The sequence below is a fragment of the Berghia stephanieae genome, chromosome 1 (genome assembly GCF_034508935.2).
Source record: "Berghia stephanieae isolate SIO BIC M18660-M18661 chromosome 1, UCSD_Bste_1.3, whole genome shotgun sequence".
Classification (NCBI taxonomy): Eukaryota; Metazoa; Mollusca; class Gastropoda; order Nudibranchia; family Aeolidiidae; genus Berghia; species Berghia stephanieae.
Window position 1 is genome coordinate 78,012,259 of NC_088360.1, and position 19,494 is coordinate 78,031,752.

The window sequence follows — 19,494 nt, forward strand, 5'->3', positions numbered from 1 at the left end:
ATGAGTTCGATTGGTTTGGCTCACAGTGATATGGGGGAAGTCGCTCAATCTCGTATCAAAACGCATTGACTAGACAGTCTGCTTTGAAAACTATTTCTGGTTTGTTTCTTTTCCCTAGAAGTGTAGTTGGATCTTTGATAAATAGTCAGAATATGTAGTGCTCTCTGATTGGAGCCATGAAATCATATCCGTTTTTATAGTTGCCGAAGTTGGAGCATTGAGTGATCATGGGCCACTGAATTGTAGCGATGTCCAATGCAATGCGGCTGGTTGCTTCGAGGAAGGCAGCAAACGGTTCTTTAGCCAGTCTTCAAACACGTCTGCATTAATAGTCTCCACCATCAAGATGATGTAGAAAAGACGAAAATGGTATGGCATTCTTCTAAATACCCAGTATCTTCACAACCTGCAAGAATATCAATGATCCTCTGTTCAGAACTCATGAGTCTTTTTCTACCCAGATTATCAGACGTCCATTCCTTTGTCGGATGTATGTTTACTTTCACCCAGTTCCATACATCTTTGGATGATATCCATATTTGATTGTGAAATTCCAATTCCATAGTCGTCCTCTTTACTTTAATGGCCTATCGATAGATACAAGTAGAAATCTTTTCGCAGCTTTACGAGTGTCGTATCGTATAGTTTAAAAGCGTATAATATGGTTTAAAAGCCTTTAAATGCTCTGTAAAACGTCCGTGCATATATACAATTTTTCAAAGTTATATAAACAATATTCATTGTTAATATGATAAAATTGAGTATATTATAATTAGTATTCCAAATGATTTAAAACTAGAGATTTCATGTCGGTAATTGCGACAGGATGTAGATAATAAGCTAAAGGCAAACAACACAAGTTGTAAGTTTATAGATAGTTTGAAGATGACGTGACTCAGGCCTTTGTTATTGTTTTTGCCATCCGCGTTTGTGAGTTGTTCTCACTAAACTGTATTAACCAGACTATAAAAGTTCATGGTTACACAGAGTTTGTGTGTACGTCCGTTATACTTCCGGATGGCAATGTTGTGAACTCCTTGGCCAAGCGCATTCTATCTATAGAGCAGTAAAGTTAGGTGCCCCAAACGTAAACAATAACAAGTTGCTGGTGAATTCGTTAGGGACCGGAAAAAATTTAAGCACAATATAGGTCTCCTTCCCAATTTTTTTAGTTTGAGTTGAAGGCAATCCAACTTTCAGTATTGAAAATATGTTTACATAAAATCTAACAGTTGCAGAAAAATAATATAAGGCAAAATTATTCTGAAAACCAGGCTCTGAATATAATTCTCGTCTTTTTCACAACCACGGAAATGAATATGCTCTGGTTTAAAATTGATAGACTGTAACTTTTGATAAATTTTAACCTTTTGTTCCATAAAATATCCATATCTAGACATTATTTGATGCATGATCGAGTATTTATGAATATGTGTTTCTTTTGCCACCTAACAGCCAAATTTTAAAGTTTATTTTTTTCTATAATTTACATTGGAACGTGAGCTGTCAAGACAGGAACATGTGGTCTGCCACGTGCTTCTAGACCTTGTTTACGTTTGGGGCACCTAACTTTACTGCTCTATAGCAGATAAAGCGAATTGTTTTCATTCGAATTCGTGAACTCGTAATCACTAGCGGGAACTACGTGTCCACACGAACTTTTTTTTTGGAAAAACGACGAATTCATCTCATACTGTGCGGTGCGCAACTTGTTTTTATTTTTTACAGTGTAAAATCTCGAATAATGAATAATGACAGCGGTTTTAAAGTATTTTTTTATAGGTCTTAAAGAAGAAAACTTTTTTGATATGTCATCAACATGGTCAAAAATATATGTTCAGTTAAGACAAATTGATTCAAAGGTTGACACAAATTTTTACAACTTTTGATAGAGGGGACTGGGAAAAAGACGTGCACCGGAATAGGGTCCAGCGTGTACAGACAATAGGTCACATAACCCAGAAGAGACTCGATTCTATTGGGGGCCTAAAACTGGCCCTCGATGAATCTGTACGAATGACGAAACGTTTAAAACGCTTTTTTAAAAATGCCTCTCTACAACTATTTTTATTGAGAAATTATATTTTCCATGATTCTAGTTTAAATGAATATTACTCTGATGATAGCTAACCTTTATTATAATTGCTTGAATCATACATGGGTTAATTAAGGGCAATGCAAATTGGTACATAGTTATTATTTTGTAAACAGTACGAAATATCAAGATGGAACCCCATAAAACCTGAATACTTCTATTTCAATGATTATGATGATGATGATGATGATGGTGATGATAATAATAATAATAATAATAATAATAATAATAATAATAATAATAATAATAATAATAATAATAATAATAATAATAATAATAATAATAATAATAATAATAATAATGATAATAATAATAATAATATTGAGGATGATTTTCATGACACGATTACTACTTATTACTAAGAAGACTATATCAATTTCATATTTCATTGTTTGTTAGTTTATATTCTCCATTAGCATTGACATGTACTTTTAATCTAAGTCTATTAACTTAGAGTAAATAGTAGTGAGGGATAGAAATGCTTTTATTCACATTGTTGGAATACAACTTGACAAGAAGTAGTCAAGTAAGAAAAAGAAAGGGAAAAATATCCAAATCTAAGGGTGTCTACTTACATGTCATGAATATCACAACCACAAATTAATCCTCAGAAATATTTATCCAAATAAGAAATACACCTTAATCTTAATCCATCGGAAGAATAATCCAGATGATTCCATTTCATGATACAATTTGTACCTCACTCTGCGTTTAACGGGCTTGTGACCGTCACATTCAAAATGTGGCCGCATTAAGGTTTTTATTTTTATTTATTTATTATTTTTAAATAAATAAATACATTAAATACATACATGGTCCTGTAAGTAATATTGGCAATTCTGAGGATATAAGAAGAAAAGTAATTGAAAGTGTCTTTGAAATTCGAGAATTAGTGTTCACATTCATGGACATAAAAATTTTACTTTCGGGTATGGGGTGGGGGGGGGGGGGGGGGGGGGGGGGGGGGGGGAGGAGAAGGGATGCTTGATAATGATGTCTTATGTTGATGTCAGCTTTCTTATCTTCCTTGCATTCCGCTCAGCATTTCTTTCCTCCACATTTTCCCTGCAATAATTATTTAGCAATATATTAACGAGTCTTGAAATTGCAGCGTCTGGTATGGAACAGTCCAATCTGGAAAAACGAGGAAATTCTTTGAATACATTGAGATATCTATATCTACATGATAGCTCCGCTGTCTGTCTGAAAAATCCAAAACACAAGAGAACAAATTGAAAAAGCCCTTCTGAAGGACAGCTCAAACCACCACGAGAAAGCGTAGCTGTAAAAGTACTAGTCTCAATGGGAAACCATGACATGTTACCTTGGAGATCCGGGTGTTTGATGCAATATAACCTGCAATATAAAAAAGAGGCATTGTCTCATCAGTTGACAGTTTACTAGGAAAGTCTGGAAGTGAATCTTAAAGCAAAATATCATTGTCAGAAAATGGAGGGTCACATAAACTACAAGTATGCGGTGCTCCACTGTAATCAACATCTGTTGGCATGCTCTCCAGCATGAGCTTGGCACGATCAATTGTATTGGTATGTGAGGCATTCTCTACTTAAATGTAATACATAATTACACCCTGCTGATCTGCGTAAGTGACGAAAATGGTTTTCAATATCATCCAGTTGAAAAAAAAAACCAAGAGAGACATAATCATGATGGAGACTGTTATCTGAGGACAAGAGAAATTTTGTCAAATCAATAAAGCACTTGCAGGTCCAGACGAGAGCCTTGGCTGTATCTGCGGTAAGAGAACGCATACGAGGATTAGACAGTGGAGTAAGACGTAATGCGAAATCTGCCCATGAGTTCAGAATATCCAGCTGGTGATGCTCCTCATCCCTGATTACTGCCCTGTCAGGATCTCGAAGTCGAGTCTGTCGGAGAGGATCTTTTGTATTAAAAACTTTGCATAAACATATCACATTACCAATGAATATAGCCGTATCTTTCCATGACCGTGTCGAAGCTGATGAAGACTTGAGGGCTGCACTTGTTTTTTTCTGAAAAGACATCAAGAACAAGAGACATTTTCTGCTTTTCAATGTTAGATGGCCTAAGACAAACACTATTTAATTTAGACATGCGCAATGAAAATTCAGATGTTTCATGATCATATAGTGCGATCAAATCCGACCATTTAGCAATCTTCTTGTCTGTGGGGTTAGGACTATCTAAATGTGAAAAAGCAATGGTAACAGTTCTTTCTGAAATTCAATTATTACGTATGTTCTTGAACAGGTGAACTGGATCATAAATTAAAAAAAAAGAGGTTTGTGATTAGTTGAGGCTGGGGATTTAGCAATCCAAGGCTTTTGCTCATCATCCTTGTCAAATTTCCGAAAAAAAGACTGATTTACTCTATTATTATCACATACAATGGCGACAACATTTCCTCCACATTCCTCCACAGTTGCAATGACTTCAGCAACCTGTTGAAATTGAAATTCAGAAGTCAATGAATGACACGGAACAAGTCTGGCAAGGAAAGATTTTGAACCAAAAAACATTTCTCCATAATACCAAGCATTGTTGTAGCTGCTCTGTCAGGATAATCATGAGCATAACCAAAGACTTCACCACCATGATACGACAAAGAGGCTTTGATGTGAATTTCATCCACAATCAATATACATCCCCGGCTGCGCTCACTGAGGCTCCTGAAAATAGAGGTAAATAAAGCTGCATCACTCATATTTTTGCTGACAGCAGTAATTTTCTGTAAAGTAGAAATGAATGGTAATTGTAAATAATCCCTAAGCTGTGAATAAAGAGAATGAGAAAACGAATACCAATAAAAATCAAATTTAACAGACTCTCATCAAAACACGCCATGCTTGATAACATATGATGAGAAAGAGAAAGTAGAAATCTTAGGCCCTTACAAAACGAGGCTCAGCGCGTGTTCTATGTCCGGTATGTAAGACCTCAATGACTGTAATTAATGTTAGATTATATGTATAGACGTGTGTGGTGTTTATAAAGTATAGCACTTGGCCATCATGTGGTTATGACAATGGTTCATAATAAAATAACAATGTGTCGACAAACTTTTTAAACATTAGTATTAAGCCTACTCAAGACAGTTATAGAATCATTTAAGGAGATCAAGTAAATAGTTACTTTTGACATAAACAACTAAAGCTAGCAAAGGATTTAAAAGTAATTTGGTAATATGTATAAAATATTATTTAAATTGATATGTTTGGTGTTGGTTCACTTATAATTCGGTAATGCCTGACAAATCCTATGTTGCAATTCTTTGTTTGTTTTTCTTTGTGTGACTCACTTTTTTTGTCGATAGGGAAACCCAATTGGTCAACGGGAAGAGGTCTTAAAATCTTTTCAAGATTTGACTGGGGACCCTGTATATATGCACATATAATATTTCTTTCTATAATATTTATTTCATAGCCTTTTAAAATATTCTGTAGCAAAGCACAAGCATTTTACTAGTAGAAACATACCTGCCAAATCTTGGGAATTTTTCGTAATTTTACGAACTTTAGACAAATTCCATGGCCAATTACTAAAATAATAATAATAATAATAATAATAATAATAATAATAATAATAATAATAATAATAATAATAATAATAATAATAATAATAATAATATTTAATAATAATAATAATGATAATAATAATAACAATAATATTAATGATAATAATAATAATAATAATAATAATAATAATAATGATAGGAAGAAGAACTATTACTACTACCAGCACCACTACTACTACTACCACTACTACTACTACTACTATACTACTACTACTACTACTAACTACTACTACTACTACTACTACTACTACTATACTACTACTACTACTACTATACTACTACTACTGCTACTACTATTACTACTACTAATACGACGACGACTACTACTACTACTACTACTACTAACTACTACTACTACTACTACTACTACTACTACTACTACTACTACTACTACTACTGCTGCTGCTGCTGTTGCTACTACTATACTACTACTACTACTACTACTACTACTACTACTACTACTACTACTACTACTAACTACTACTACTAACACTACTACTACTACTACTATACTACTACTACTACTACTACTATACTAACTACTACACTACTACTACTACTACTACTACTACTACTACTACTACTACTACTACTACTACTACTACTACTACATACTACTACATACTACTACTACTACTACTACTACTACTACTACTACTACTACTACTACTACTACTACTACTATTACTACAATAATAATAATGATGATTATGATGATGTTGCAATGTTGATGATAATAATAATAACAATAATAAAGCATTTCTACAGCGCATAAGCGTGACAATGTAATGTTGAAGTGATCATCAATGTCAAATTATGCGGTTGTTCTTATACGATTTCATATATTACTAATTTCCTTGTCAATTTACTAGAAATTGACACAGAAATTACTAAATTTGAAGTTTTCAATTTGGAGGTCTGTAATAATGATGCGCCACTCCATTATATAATTCGACCAATCAATTTTTTTTAGAGATTAGGTATTTTTAAGATTGCTGTAATTGTTATCTTATCTAATATAATGCGGCTATGTGGTATGACACTCGTTTTCGGATGGGAGGTCCTGGGTTCGAGACCCGCTCGGGGCATAGTTGAGTACGGAATAATAAAAAGTTCCAGAATTACAGTAAATGCACCCGAGAATAAGTAAGACAAAATGGGAATTAGTTCAAATAGGGAACACAATATCAGTGCACCGACTACGTCCCTTCTCCATCGCCATTTTGTGTCTCTCGTTCCCATTTTTTACTGGCGCTGATGACCTGAATATATTGCAAACACCTTAAAACCCACTAAAACAAAACAACAAAAGATCAATCTCGTTGATAAGGCTGAGGCCATCACTTGGTGTGTTTCCCCAATTTGTTACATCGTTTGTTCCCTTTCACCGAGATGGATTTTTTTAAAATCCTCATTTTGTTATGAGACTATTAGGTTATTTGCCATGGCTTTGACTGGGATCATTCGTTGAGATGGAAGCAATTATGTGTAAGTCTTATTTCACTGAGTGGGGTTCTTGACCTCCCATAGTGGGCAGGGAGGCACTGTCTGTGTATTCTATTCCCCTATATCTGTTTTCCAATTGCTTTATGTCTTTATCTTGGAATGAAATTTTAGTTCTGTCCTGACCCTGGCTGGGAGGGAAACAGTCGAATGTATATACTTATAGTTTTGGAAGATGATATTTTTTCCCTTGTTAATTATCTCTCTATTATGTATTGTACTTTTTTAAACATATTATTTGTAAACATTTGAGCGTATTCCTCTTAGTGTGGGCCTGTGCTTATGTCAGGATTAGACTTTTAGGTGATCTCAAACCATGCACAATGATAGTGTGCTCTTGGTACCAACATCTGTTCCCTACTTGTGCCATTTCCCTTTGTCTTACTATTTTTGTGTGCTTTTTATTATAAATCTATAAGTTTTTACCGTCCCATTGTCCTTTTTACTGGCGCCGAAATGACCTAAACTTGTTGCAAGCACTGTAAAACCCTTAAAACATTTTTTAAAAACATGTCTTATTTCAGGCAATTTGTATTTGTACATTTTTGTTAGCTTTTTGATATAATATTTGTAGTAAAAGTTATTTTTAAAGTAAAAGTTGTTTTTTAAATGTAGAAATCTAAAAAGATCTGAACAGTATTTTTGAAGAAATTGTGTGAGCCACAGCCACTTTCTTATATTTCTATAAATTTGCATGTCTTCCAGTGTTACGGAAATTATAATCTCTTAACAGTTGTTTACATGGGGAATATAAGTGCCAGTTTAAAACTGGTTTATTTTTATTGGTATTTTAATGACATATATGCGATTGAATTGATTTTTGCGGGTACAGTTTATTCTTTTAATTAGACAAACAATTAATCAAATAAACAGTTGCATTGTAAGTCTACCTTTCATTTCTTTGTGTGTTATTTTATGACTTGCATTTATTTATTCTTTGGATTCACATCTCATTAACCTCCCATAGTGGGCAGGGAGGTACTTACTGTGTCTTCTATCACCCTATATCTGTTTTCCATTGGCTTTCTGTCTTTGTCTTGGAATGAGATTACTTGGTTTTGTCCTGGCCCTGGTCGGATATCCTGGCTGATAGGGAAACAGTCAAATGTATAGTTAGTTTTGGGAGATGATATTTTTTTCCTTGTAAAGCATCTCTCTGTTATGAACTGTATTATGTTTTGTTTGCGTATTATATATAATTTGTAAACATTTGAGTGTATTCCTCTTAGTGGGGACCTGTGCTTGTGTCTGGATGAGATTTTTTTAGGTGATCTCAAACTATAGTCAAATCTTTTGACTATTTTTTTACCTTGTTCCTTTTTTCTGGTGCTGAAATGATTAAAACGTGTCGCAAGTGCCACGAAATGCCTTAAACAAACAAAAACATTTTTCTGTCCCTATATTTTTGTTCTTCTACTACATGCATTTCGGAACCATATCCTTGAATACTGTAATGCACTTGCTCTAGCTTGGATCATCTAACATGCATTTAAGGTCCTCAAAAATACAATTGAGGACATTAAATGCATGTGCTTTTTAAAAAAAAATCTTAAACCACATGCAAAGAAGTAGATATCACATTGTCACGCAAGTCTGTCGGACGGTTGGTAAGAAATTGAGTAAAACGCACTTATTGAGTTTTAAACGAACTTAACTATGGGAAATAACTTGGAGTTACCTAATCGTAGGTCCCTATAGGTATATTCTTACTTTCTCCGTCTGTTTTCGTTCGAAACCTGCCTCACTAGCGAAGTTTAGGACGTTCTGTTTTCCATCTCTTATCCTTGAAGGCAGCCTTCTCTGGAGGCAGGCTGTGTCCGGGACCGGTCCATATTGATTTATCAACACAAATAAATCATAACAAGGCCGTCGAGAGAAAAGTAAAAACACTCAGAACCTGAATCTGCCGATGATGACTCAAAGGATTTCGCACGCAATTTACTTTCTTATTAAATTGGCAGTATGTTGTATTTCAAATCTAACTTAAAATACTACGTTGTTCTCTAGATCTGCAAGAGAGAATTCCAATTCTTGATTGATATGTACAATCTACAATATGTGTGCTATCATAAAGATCACCTTCAACGGTACCCCGTGTAAAGAAGAATGATACATATGTGGATGGGGTCTTTTGACCTCTCATGGTGGACAGGAGGTCACTTGCTATATTCTATCTCCCTTTATATGTTTTCCTAATTGCTTTCTGTCTTTGTCTTGGAATGTGATTACTTTGTTTGTCCTGCCCCTGGCCGGAATCCTTAGGTGAGAGGAAAATAGTTGAATGTTCTAGTTATAGTTTTTAGAGATGATATTTTTCCCCTATCTCTCTGTTATGTTCAGTTAAATTTTTGTTTTGAATATCATTATCAAGATCTCTCTGTTTTGTACTGTATTATTATTTAACTGTTAACACATGATTTGTTAGCATTTGAGTGTCTTCCTCTCCGTGGGATCTTGTGCTGGCGTCTGGATGAAACTTTTAGGTAATGTCAAACTAAGTACACTGATAGTGTGCTCTTGAAATCTACATCCGTTCCCTATTTGTACCATTCCCATTGTTTTACTTTTTCCTCAAGTCCTTTTAATTGCACATCTTGATTGTTTTTACTATCTAATTTCCATCCTTTTTACTGGCGCTGATATGACAAATGTGTAGCATGCGCCGTAAAACCCTTAAAACCAATTAAAAACAATGTCTCCTACTGGGTGGGGTCTTTTGTCCTTCTTAAATCGGCAGGAGGCACTTACTGTGTCTTCTTTCCCCATATATCTGTTTTCCAACAACTTGTTTTCTGTATTCGTCTTGGAATCAGATTATTTGGTTTTGTTCTGGCCCTGGCTGGAATCCAGGGCTGTGAGGGGAAACAGTCAAATGTAGTGCTATAGTTTGGGGAGGTGATGTTTTTTTCCCTTGTAAACTATCTCTCTGTTATGTTCAGTTAAATTTTTGTTTTGAATATCATTATCAAGATTTGTAAACATTTGAGTGTCTTCCCCTTAGTGGGGTTTGTGCTTGTGTCTGGGGGAGACTTTAAGATGATCTCAAACTAAGTGCAATCCCATTTCCTATTTTCGATTGGCGCCGATATGACCTCAATCTATTGCAAGCGCCGTAAAACCCCTAAAATAAAAAACATAGGCGGAAATTCTACACTCTGTGGTGGAGGGTGTTTTTTTTAGGAAACCCGACTAAGTTATTGGAAGTGGGGAGCGAACCAGGGACTCAGGGAAATGTACACCCTGGTGAATATGCGACTATGGGAGGAGGATATCAGAGGGAAATGAACCTGGGACTGAGGGAGATGGCTACCAGAGGGAATTGAAGCCGGATATGGGTGGTAAGCACAAGAGAGGAATGAACCTGAGACTACCGGAGGTAGATACCAGTGGAGAGTGAAGCCGGGAATATGGGATTTAGACATAAGTGGGAAGGGAACCCAGAACGGTACTTCATTTTTCCGAAACCTTCCAAAGCTATGGGAAGTAGACAGCAGTGAGCAGTGAACCAGGGACTTGGAGAAGTGGACACCAGTGGGGAATGAATATGGGCCTATGGGAGGAGGAAATCATAGAGAAATGATGCCGGTCTATGGGAGGTGGGCACCAGAGGGAAATGAACCTGAGACTATATGAGGTGGGCACCAACTGGGAATGAACCTGGATCAACGAGAGGTAGATACCAGTGGAGAGTGAAGCCGGGAATATGGGAGGTGGACACTAGTGGTGAGTGAACCCAGAAAGGCACTTCTTTTTTCGAAAACGTCCGAATTCATTGAAAGTAGGCAGTAGTGGGGAGTGAACCAGGGACTCAAGGAAGTAGACACCAATGGGGAGTGAACATGGGACTACTTCCTTAGCCTTGAGTTCACTTTCTATTGGTGTCCACCTCTCATAGTCCCAGGTTCACTCACCATTTGTATCTCATCCTATAGTCCTGTGTTCATTCCCCATTGGTACCCATCTCCCATTGTCCCAGGTTCATTCCCCATGCGTGCCCACCTCCCATAGTTCTAGCTTCACACCCCTCTGTATCCATCTCCCATAGACCCAGTTTCGTTCCCCACTGGTTTCCTGCTTCCATATTCCCAGGTTCACTTGTAGTCTCGGGTTCACTCTCCAGTGGGTGGTTTCATTCTTATCTTTGTGATTATTCATTATTAGTGTCCACATCTCACAGTTCACTCGCCACTTGTATCTCATCTTATGTCATCTGATCATTCCCCATTGGTGTCCGATGTCGTTCGGATTCCTGGGTGGAGTTCCTGACCTCCCAAAGTGGGCAGGGAGGTACTTGCTATGTCTTCTATCCCCCTGTATCTGTTTTCCAATTGCTTCTGTCTTTGTCTTGGAATGAGATTACTTGGTTTTGTCCTGATCCTGGCCGGAGTCCTTGACTGGGAGGGAAACAGTCGAATATATAGTAATAGTTTTGGGAGATGATATTTTTTTCATTGTAAATCTCTGTTATGTATTATTATATTTGTTATTTTGAATTTATAATGTAAGCATTTGAGTGTATTCCTCTTAATTGGGACCGTGCTTGTGTCCAAATGAGACTTATTGGTGATGTCAAACTAAGTACATTGATGGAGTGCTCTTGAAATCTACATTTGATCCCTATTTGTTCCCAGTTCTCCTTTGTCTTACTTTTTCTTGGATGTTTTAATTGTAATTCTAGAACTTTTTACTATCCCATTTTATTCCTTTTTACTGGCGCTGATATAACCTAAATGTGTTGCAAGCGCCGTAAAACTGTTAAAACATTTTTTAAAAACATCATTCGGGTTCCCTGCCCACTGGTGTCCACCCCACACAGTCCTGCCCCCCCCCCCCCCCACTGGAGCCCTCCTCACATTGTACTTGGTTTACTCCCCACTGTTGCCACCCCATTGGTGCCATCATAGTCCCGGCTTCAAGTCCCACTGGTATCCATCTTCCATTGTTCCAGGTTCATTTCCCTCTGATATCCTCTTCCCATTGTCCCAGGTTCACTGCGGCCTTGAAAAAGGCTCTTTACTCACATTCTCTTACCGTACTCATGTGTAAAATGAGTACCTGGCTGTCAACAGCGTTGTTTCTGTCCGAAAAATCGTAATGTCGCCTATGTCCCGTGCTAAATGTTAAGTGTTTCTGTTGGCCAGGGACCCCTTGTAAAGCGCTTTGAGCACGTTTAGTGGATATTGCGCTCTATAAAAGCTCAAGTTAAAAAGCTCAATTTAAAGGTTCACTCCACTTCCCTGAGTCCCTGGTTTACACACCACTGCTGCTCACTTCCCATAAATTCGGACGGTTTCGGTAGGTTTTGGAAAAAAGAAGTACCCTTCGGGTTTCACTCCCCAATGGTGCCCACCTCCCATATTCCCGGCTTCACTCTCCACTGGTATCCACCTCTCCTAGTCCCAGGTTCATTCCTCATTGGTGCCCATCTCTAATAGTCCCAGGTTCATTCTCCTCTGGTGCCCACCTCCCATATTCCCTCTCCAATTTCCACAGGTTCCATCTCCCTCTGATATCCTCCTCCCATAGTCCCAGGTTCACTCCCCCACTGATGTCCATATCCCCGAATCCCAGGTTCACTCCCCACTGCTGTTTACACCCCATAGCTTTGGAAGGTTTCTGAAAGATGAAGTAGCCCTCTGGGTTCACTCCGCACTGGTATCCAAATCCCACATTCCCGGTTTCACTTTCCACTGGTATCTACCTCCCGTAGTCCCAGGTTCATTCCCCTCTGGTGCCCAGCTCTCATAGTCCAGCTTCAATTCCCACTGGTATCCATCTCTCTTAGTCCCAGGTTCATTACCCTCTAATATCCTCTTCCCATAGCTCCAGGTTCACTCCCCACTTGTGTACACATCCCTGAGTCCCTGGTTCACTCCCCAGTGCTGTTTGCTTCCCATCTTTGTCTGGTTTCTTAAAAAATAAACAGTGGCGGTGGATGAAGAGTTGAAAATGTTGTTCCAACAGTACCAACAGGCATAGTGCCAGGACGAAGCTATAGACTAGTACATAAGATAGAAAAAAGCATCAGACTTTGAAAGTCTCGACTTGACACAATTTAGCCATCTTGTTTGGCAACTGATATGATAAAGAAATTTATCCCGACCCGTTATAATATGCTCTGGAGTATGAGGCCGACACATCGACTATGATCTAAGCATATCAGTTGCCTAAATGCTGGAATTACCTAAAGCATTTAACCTAAAGCATCTGAAATTGTTCGAAGCACCGTTAAATTATTTCTGAATCTAATTAAAGCGATTCATTTTCTATTTAACAGTTGATATTACGTACAAATTCGTGAACAAAATTAACGATCTATATCCTAAGATGAAATAGTTTGCAAGGGCTTACTGTAAAAGGTTATCATTCAATTTTCTGAATATCATTGATCCAACCAGTAATCCTCGTCCCATTCAACTTCCCAAGTTATGCTAAACAATATCAGTAAAAGTCAACAAATATTTTAGCATTAAAGTTGAGCATTAATATAGCGCAATATCAACTTAATGTGCTCAAAGCGTTTTATAATTGTCCCTAGCCAACGCAACACGTAACATGAAGGATGAGACTTGACTTGTTTATATTTCGACGGAGACAAAGCTGTTAACGACTGGTACTCCTTTTTCATTTAGGGACAGTGAGATAATGTGAGTAAAGAGCCTTTACAAGGATTCAACTCTGCGCTGCTCAGAGCGGGACTCGAACCCGTAACCTACCGGTCTGAGTGCGAGTTTCATGTCACAAGACCACAAAACAACACACTTACTTATCAAATTCTTTATTTTCAGTCATAACAATTATTATGTGAATTCTGAATATTTTAAAAACTTTAAATCATAAAATCACAATGATGTCAAAAGGTACTAAGACGTTACTGGAGCTTGGAAATTTCAAGACATAAAACACTTTTGATGATTATTTTAACCAGGTACTGGTCGTACTCTGGAAAAACATATATTATAAGTTGGCTAGAAAACCGTCTTTCAAATATATATGTATATTATATATATATATATATATATATATATATAATTATATATATTTTATCGATTTAAACGGCCCTCATTTGGCATAAACTCTCAGACCAAGGACCTTGCGAGCTCCCAGGTTTGAGAAGTCTTTGCCAAGATGAGGGCCATTTAAATCGAGGGATGTTTGAAAGGCGAGTTTTCCGGACAGGTATTTAAATTCATGGTTAACCCTATTACGGCAGTTAACTGGTTAATTATCTATATTTTCACGAGACATCAAGATCCCTTCAATTCTTTAATATCAGGAACAAAAGAGAGGTGATTATTAAAGACCATGAAACCCAAACAGTGACGCTACTACAAACAGCGTCTTTCATCATTCCATATTCATCCTCTGTGCAGCCTCTGCGAGTAGTCCCTACTTTGGTGAGATCAGTGGAGATGGCTGTGCAGTCCTTTTGTTCATTGCCCGTCTGTGCCTGATACAAAGCTTTTGCAACGACCTTGCATGTATTGCTTAACTTGCCGACCATCTTTTGCCATCTCTGATAAACGGGGCTGTCCTTACTGTAATGAGCATTGGAGCACACTGCATTCTTCATCATTTCGAATTCCGAATTGCTGCACCCGCCCCCGGTCACCGCAGTCTCTTCTTGGGTTATGCCTTGGCAGTCTTTGCTCGGGATTCCAGTTTGCCTCCCATATAAGCCTTCAGCTACGGTCTTGCACTTCGTGCCTAATTTATTAAACATTGTCTGCCATGCTTTGTAGACAGCGCTGTCCTTAGGGTAAGCCTTGCTGTCAACAGCGACGAAACACAATGCAATAAGGAAGGTGGCCAGGCGAAGATTGTTCATTTTGTCTTTATAAAGTCCTGGAAGGAATGGAGGGGGGGGGGGGGGGGATAAAAACATTAATGGAATGTTTTAGAAAAGATTCAAATTTGGAATAATATATAAACAAACTGAACTTGATACGTATTTTTTGAGCCACTTTTTAAAAACTTCCCAAGGATAGTCGCCTCAAAGATCAAGTAGTGAGATAAATTTGGCAAAAAGCCAATAAAGTCAATACAAAAAAAAAGGAAATGAACCAAAAATGACATTTAAAAAAATTGAATCTGGTAATTAGAGAAAAAAATGAATACCATCTAATATTTTCAAACTTTTATTTAAGAATTTTCCAGTTGTCCATAATTGTCTTTTACCCATATGCACATATCAGCAATGACATCGATTTTTATCAACAAGAAAAAAATAAATCTCGCAAAAAATGTCCTACGTGAAAGAATTTAAAAAATTGACACTAAAATTCTCGTCACGCTTTGCCATCGGGTTTCCAAGACATTATCCAGACTTCACATATTACATTTTTTCTCTTTCCAGAGGCAACGTTGATATCGGCCAGATACTCAATTCACTTCAGGTTATAGTGAGGTAATGTGAGCAAAGGGCCTTTTCAAGGACTGAACTTTGTGTCCTCCATAACGGGAATAAAAAACAAGACGTACACGTTTGTCAACCCATATCTGTCTTGAATTCATGCTAGCCAGGCAAAATTTTGGGTCTTCCAGATTCCAAATATTTTACAAAAACATCCTTTTGATTTCACGTATTTTATTGTAAGCAATAAGTCCCACAAGCCACCATATATATATCAGCAAAAAGCTTTGACACAGTGCACAAAAATAAAGTATTGTACATTAAATTTGTTGTTTTTTAAAATTGAGCTTTATATAGTGCAATATCCACTAAATGTGCTCAAAGCGCTTTACAAGGGGTCCCTGATCAACAGCAACATTTAACATGTAGGTCAGGACATGACGCCCGTTTGGCGATATTACAATTTTTCGGACAAAGACAACGCTGTTAACGGCCAGGTACTCATTTTACACCTGAGTACGGTGAGAGAATGTGAGTAAAGCACCTTTTCCAAGGACTCAACTATACGCTGAGCGCGAGGCTCGAACCCAGGACCTTCCGATCCGAAAGCGAGTGTCATACCACAAGACCACATAGCCGCACGATACATACTATTTACTATTGTATTATGTGTTAAATTCATGATTTATCAGCCAAACCGTTTGATATCTCTAGTTACTTTGTAAAATAAATAGATACAAAACGTATAGCAAATTAGTATATATTTTATACTTCATTAAAGTGACCAAATGTCACTAATTGGTATTGTATTTTTTCTTGTATTTTTCCGATTTGGCAAAACCCGCCGGAAGTCGCAGGAGGTAGATATCTAGATAGTTTTGAGATAAGAGCGAATAAATGTGAAAAATGACTATCTGCATACTTTTCGTTTCTTTACTTCATCGATTTCATTATCCATCCATAAACATTTTCACAAAAAAAATTTACAATTTGAATCTTTTGGATAATTTAATTTTTTTTCCTGAGCTCTATTGATTAGAAATATGTTTGCCTTATCTTTAAAAGAGATTTTTCCAGGGTTTTTAAAACTATTTTTGACCTCCTCCCTTCAAATGCGAATAACTTCGACCCCAATTAGGATAATTACAAAATCTAAACTGTATTTTGTCTAGAAATGGTGCCTATATTGAAATATATATGTAATATTATGGGATTCGAATTTTTCCGACTTTCGACGGGTTTTGCCAAATCAGCACACAAATAATTATGCCACCTGTTGATTCAATATGTAACCTATTCGTTATTAGTTCACCGAAGGACTAGTTACATACACTCTTCCAAGGAGTTTTGAACCGGGAGATTATAAATTATGACGCTACGACTTCTCTGCCTTATTATAGATACATTGAATTGTACGACGGAATGGCCACTTAGCAAAGATATATTTCGAGAATAATAATAATCATTTTACCTCGTTAATCTCCGTGATAACAAATTCAAAACGAGATTTACGTATGCGCAACTAGTCAATGACTCTTCAAGTGCCAACAGACAAAAAGGAAAAATTTCAATCGTGGAACTATTCTTTTAAAAACAATATTTATTGTGTTCCAAAAGGAACATCGTTTTTCATAATCATCAAGTGAAGCGTGAAGATTAAGTTTGATAGGTGATTCATTAATTTACATAAATTGATTCGTAGGAACAGTGCAAAAGTCGGCGAGATATTGGTCACTCCATGAAGAAATCTGCCATTAGGGCAGCGAAGTCGTAATATCACACCTTCTACTCATCCGGTTCCAAACTCATTGGAAATATGTATGTAACCAATCTTTCAGAGGACTAATAATGAATAGGTTAATAATGAATCCTATGGTGGCATAACTATTTTAGTAGCAGGTTTAGTAGGCAGAATCTTAAGATTACGGGACTTTAAAGAACGAGGATGAGTTATCCTTATTGACGACCAACATATATTTAGACAGGATAACAAGACGTCGTAACTCTGAAACCAGGCCCTCAATTGCACAAGGCGTGTATCCAGTCATCCAGAAGAGTGTTTTTACACTTCCAATGAGAGTAGAAGCATTTTTTGACATATTTTCGTTCCCGTATGCCGATGATTGCCTCGACCACCGCCGTATTTGACAACCTGAATCTGAATGGAAGTCGACTCAGTTCTGAGTATTTGTATTTGAAGGAGAAGAGACTTGTTGAATGTGACAACCATATGTTTGTGTTTAGGCTGTATAATTTTTATAATCTTCGCTTGAAGATTTCTAAAGCGTTAACACATGATTCGGGAATAGTGTTCCAGTCTTCGATAGTGCGGGGTGCAAAGTAATGTTTGAAGATGTTTGAGTTTGTAGAATAGTATTTTAGTGTTTGTGAGTGGGTTTTTCTTTGAATACGTGAATTTTGTTGTATGTCTAGTTTTTCTGGTGGGATAGTCGTCGTTTGGTTTGTAATTTTGCACATAAGAGTTAGCCGTTCTTCTTTCTGTCGGTCTTGTAATAGAGTTCATCCTGACATGGCGGCTTTTTACCAAAAAAAAAAAAAAATCCCAAATTTTGCAAGCGAAATCCACAATTTTGCAAACTAAAAACAGCACAATTTTCAAAAATTCACGATTAATTTACCTAAAAACCTACCATAATTAGTTCATGAAAGAGAAAGGTAATTGTTTTTAAGGGTTTCACGGCCCTTGCAACAAATGTAAGGTCATATCAGCGCCAGTACAAAGGAAGAAAATGAGATAGTAAAAAAGAAACCATTCTTGATTAATTATCTTTCACGTTCTACACATTAAATTAAAAGAAGAAAAAATCGTCTTTTTTTTATTATTGTTTCTTCTTTTTTGTTTTTTGTTTTTTTTAAATCTCGAAAATTTGCAAAGATTTGAAAAAAATTGGAGATTTTGCGGCCGCAGTGCAAATCAGTGATAATATTGCGAATTTTTGCGACCGCAAGCGATGCAAAAACTGCCATGCCAGTCCATCCAATGGATGTGTGATCGTTTGTTACGCTGCTATTGAGGGCTGTAGTCATTGAAGACAAATTTTGCAGCGTGGCGCTGGACAGCTGCAATTGCTTTTATATCTGATTGTAGGTGTTGGTCCCAAACTGAACTGGAAAAGTCTAAGATTGATCTTATAATTTTTCTGTAGGCGGTTTCTTTTAGCTTTGCTTGGCAATGCCTGATGTTCCTTTAAATTGTGTTGATATGTACTTGCCATTTTAGGTTTTCTTATATACCGATGAATAAAAATGGATTTTCTGTAACTGGTTCGATTGTGTTATTGTTTAGTGTATAGTTGGATGTAAGTGGTGCGTTACAGCGGGATATTTCAATCTTGTAACATTTTGTTTCATTGAAACGCATGCCTATCGTTCAAGATTTTGTAATTCTGCTTGAAGTTGTATTTGGTCTGATGGTAATTTGATGTCTATTAAGAAGACAGTCATCTGAAAAGAGCCTAGTTTGGGATGCTACAAAATGGGTAAGGTCATTTATGTGATAGAGGAAGAGCATCATAACTCGGACTGTCCCTTGTGGTACTCCCAAGTATTACCTTTTATTCTGAAACTTTCTAATTCATAAAGGAGCTTTTTGTGCAGGACTGTGTCAAATGCCTTGCTAAAGTCTAAATGTTTAGATCAGTTTATATTTTCTTGTCAAAATATTTCATGATTTTATAGTTACGATTAATTGTATTCTCATGAATGTCGGCTTCTGAACCCATGTTGTAGAGGCGTTAGGATGTTGTTGGTTTTAAGGCGTATCATGATATTGTGACATATTATGTGCTCCAATATTTTACAACAGACACATGTTAATGTTATTGCCTGTAGTTCGCCGCAACATGTTTACTGCCTTTCTTGAAAACTGATGTTATGTTTGAGTGTTTCCAATAATTTGGGAGGGTTCCGAATTGAGAGACAAGTTAAATATTTATGTAATTGCGA

At 36.8% G+C, this 19,494-nt stretch overlaps 1 protein-coding gene across 1 annotated transcript in view; it reads right to left on the reverse strand.

The window, feature by feature from the left end:
• Positions 1–14,427: 14,427 nt before the first annotated feature.
• Positions 14,428–19,494, reverse strand: part of LOC144957981 (uncharacterized) — a 7,242-nt gene continuing 2,175 nt past the window's right edge. Inside the window, exon 2 of the mRNA XM_078889551.1 lies at positions 14,428–15,020. Within this exon, the coding sequence (XP_078745677.1) occupies positions 14,434–15,003 (570 nt within the window). The 5' untranslated portion in view covers positions 15,004–15,020 and the 3' untranslated portion in view covers positions 14,428–14,433. The remainder of the gene's footprint in view (positions 15,021–19,494) is intronic.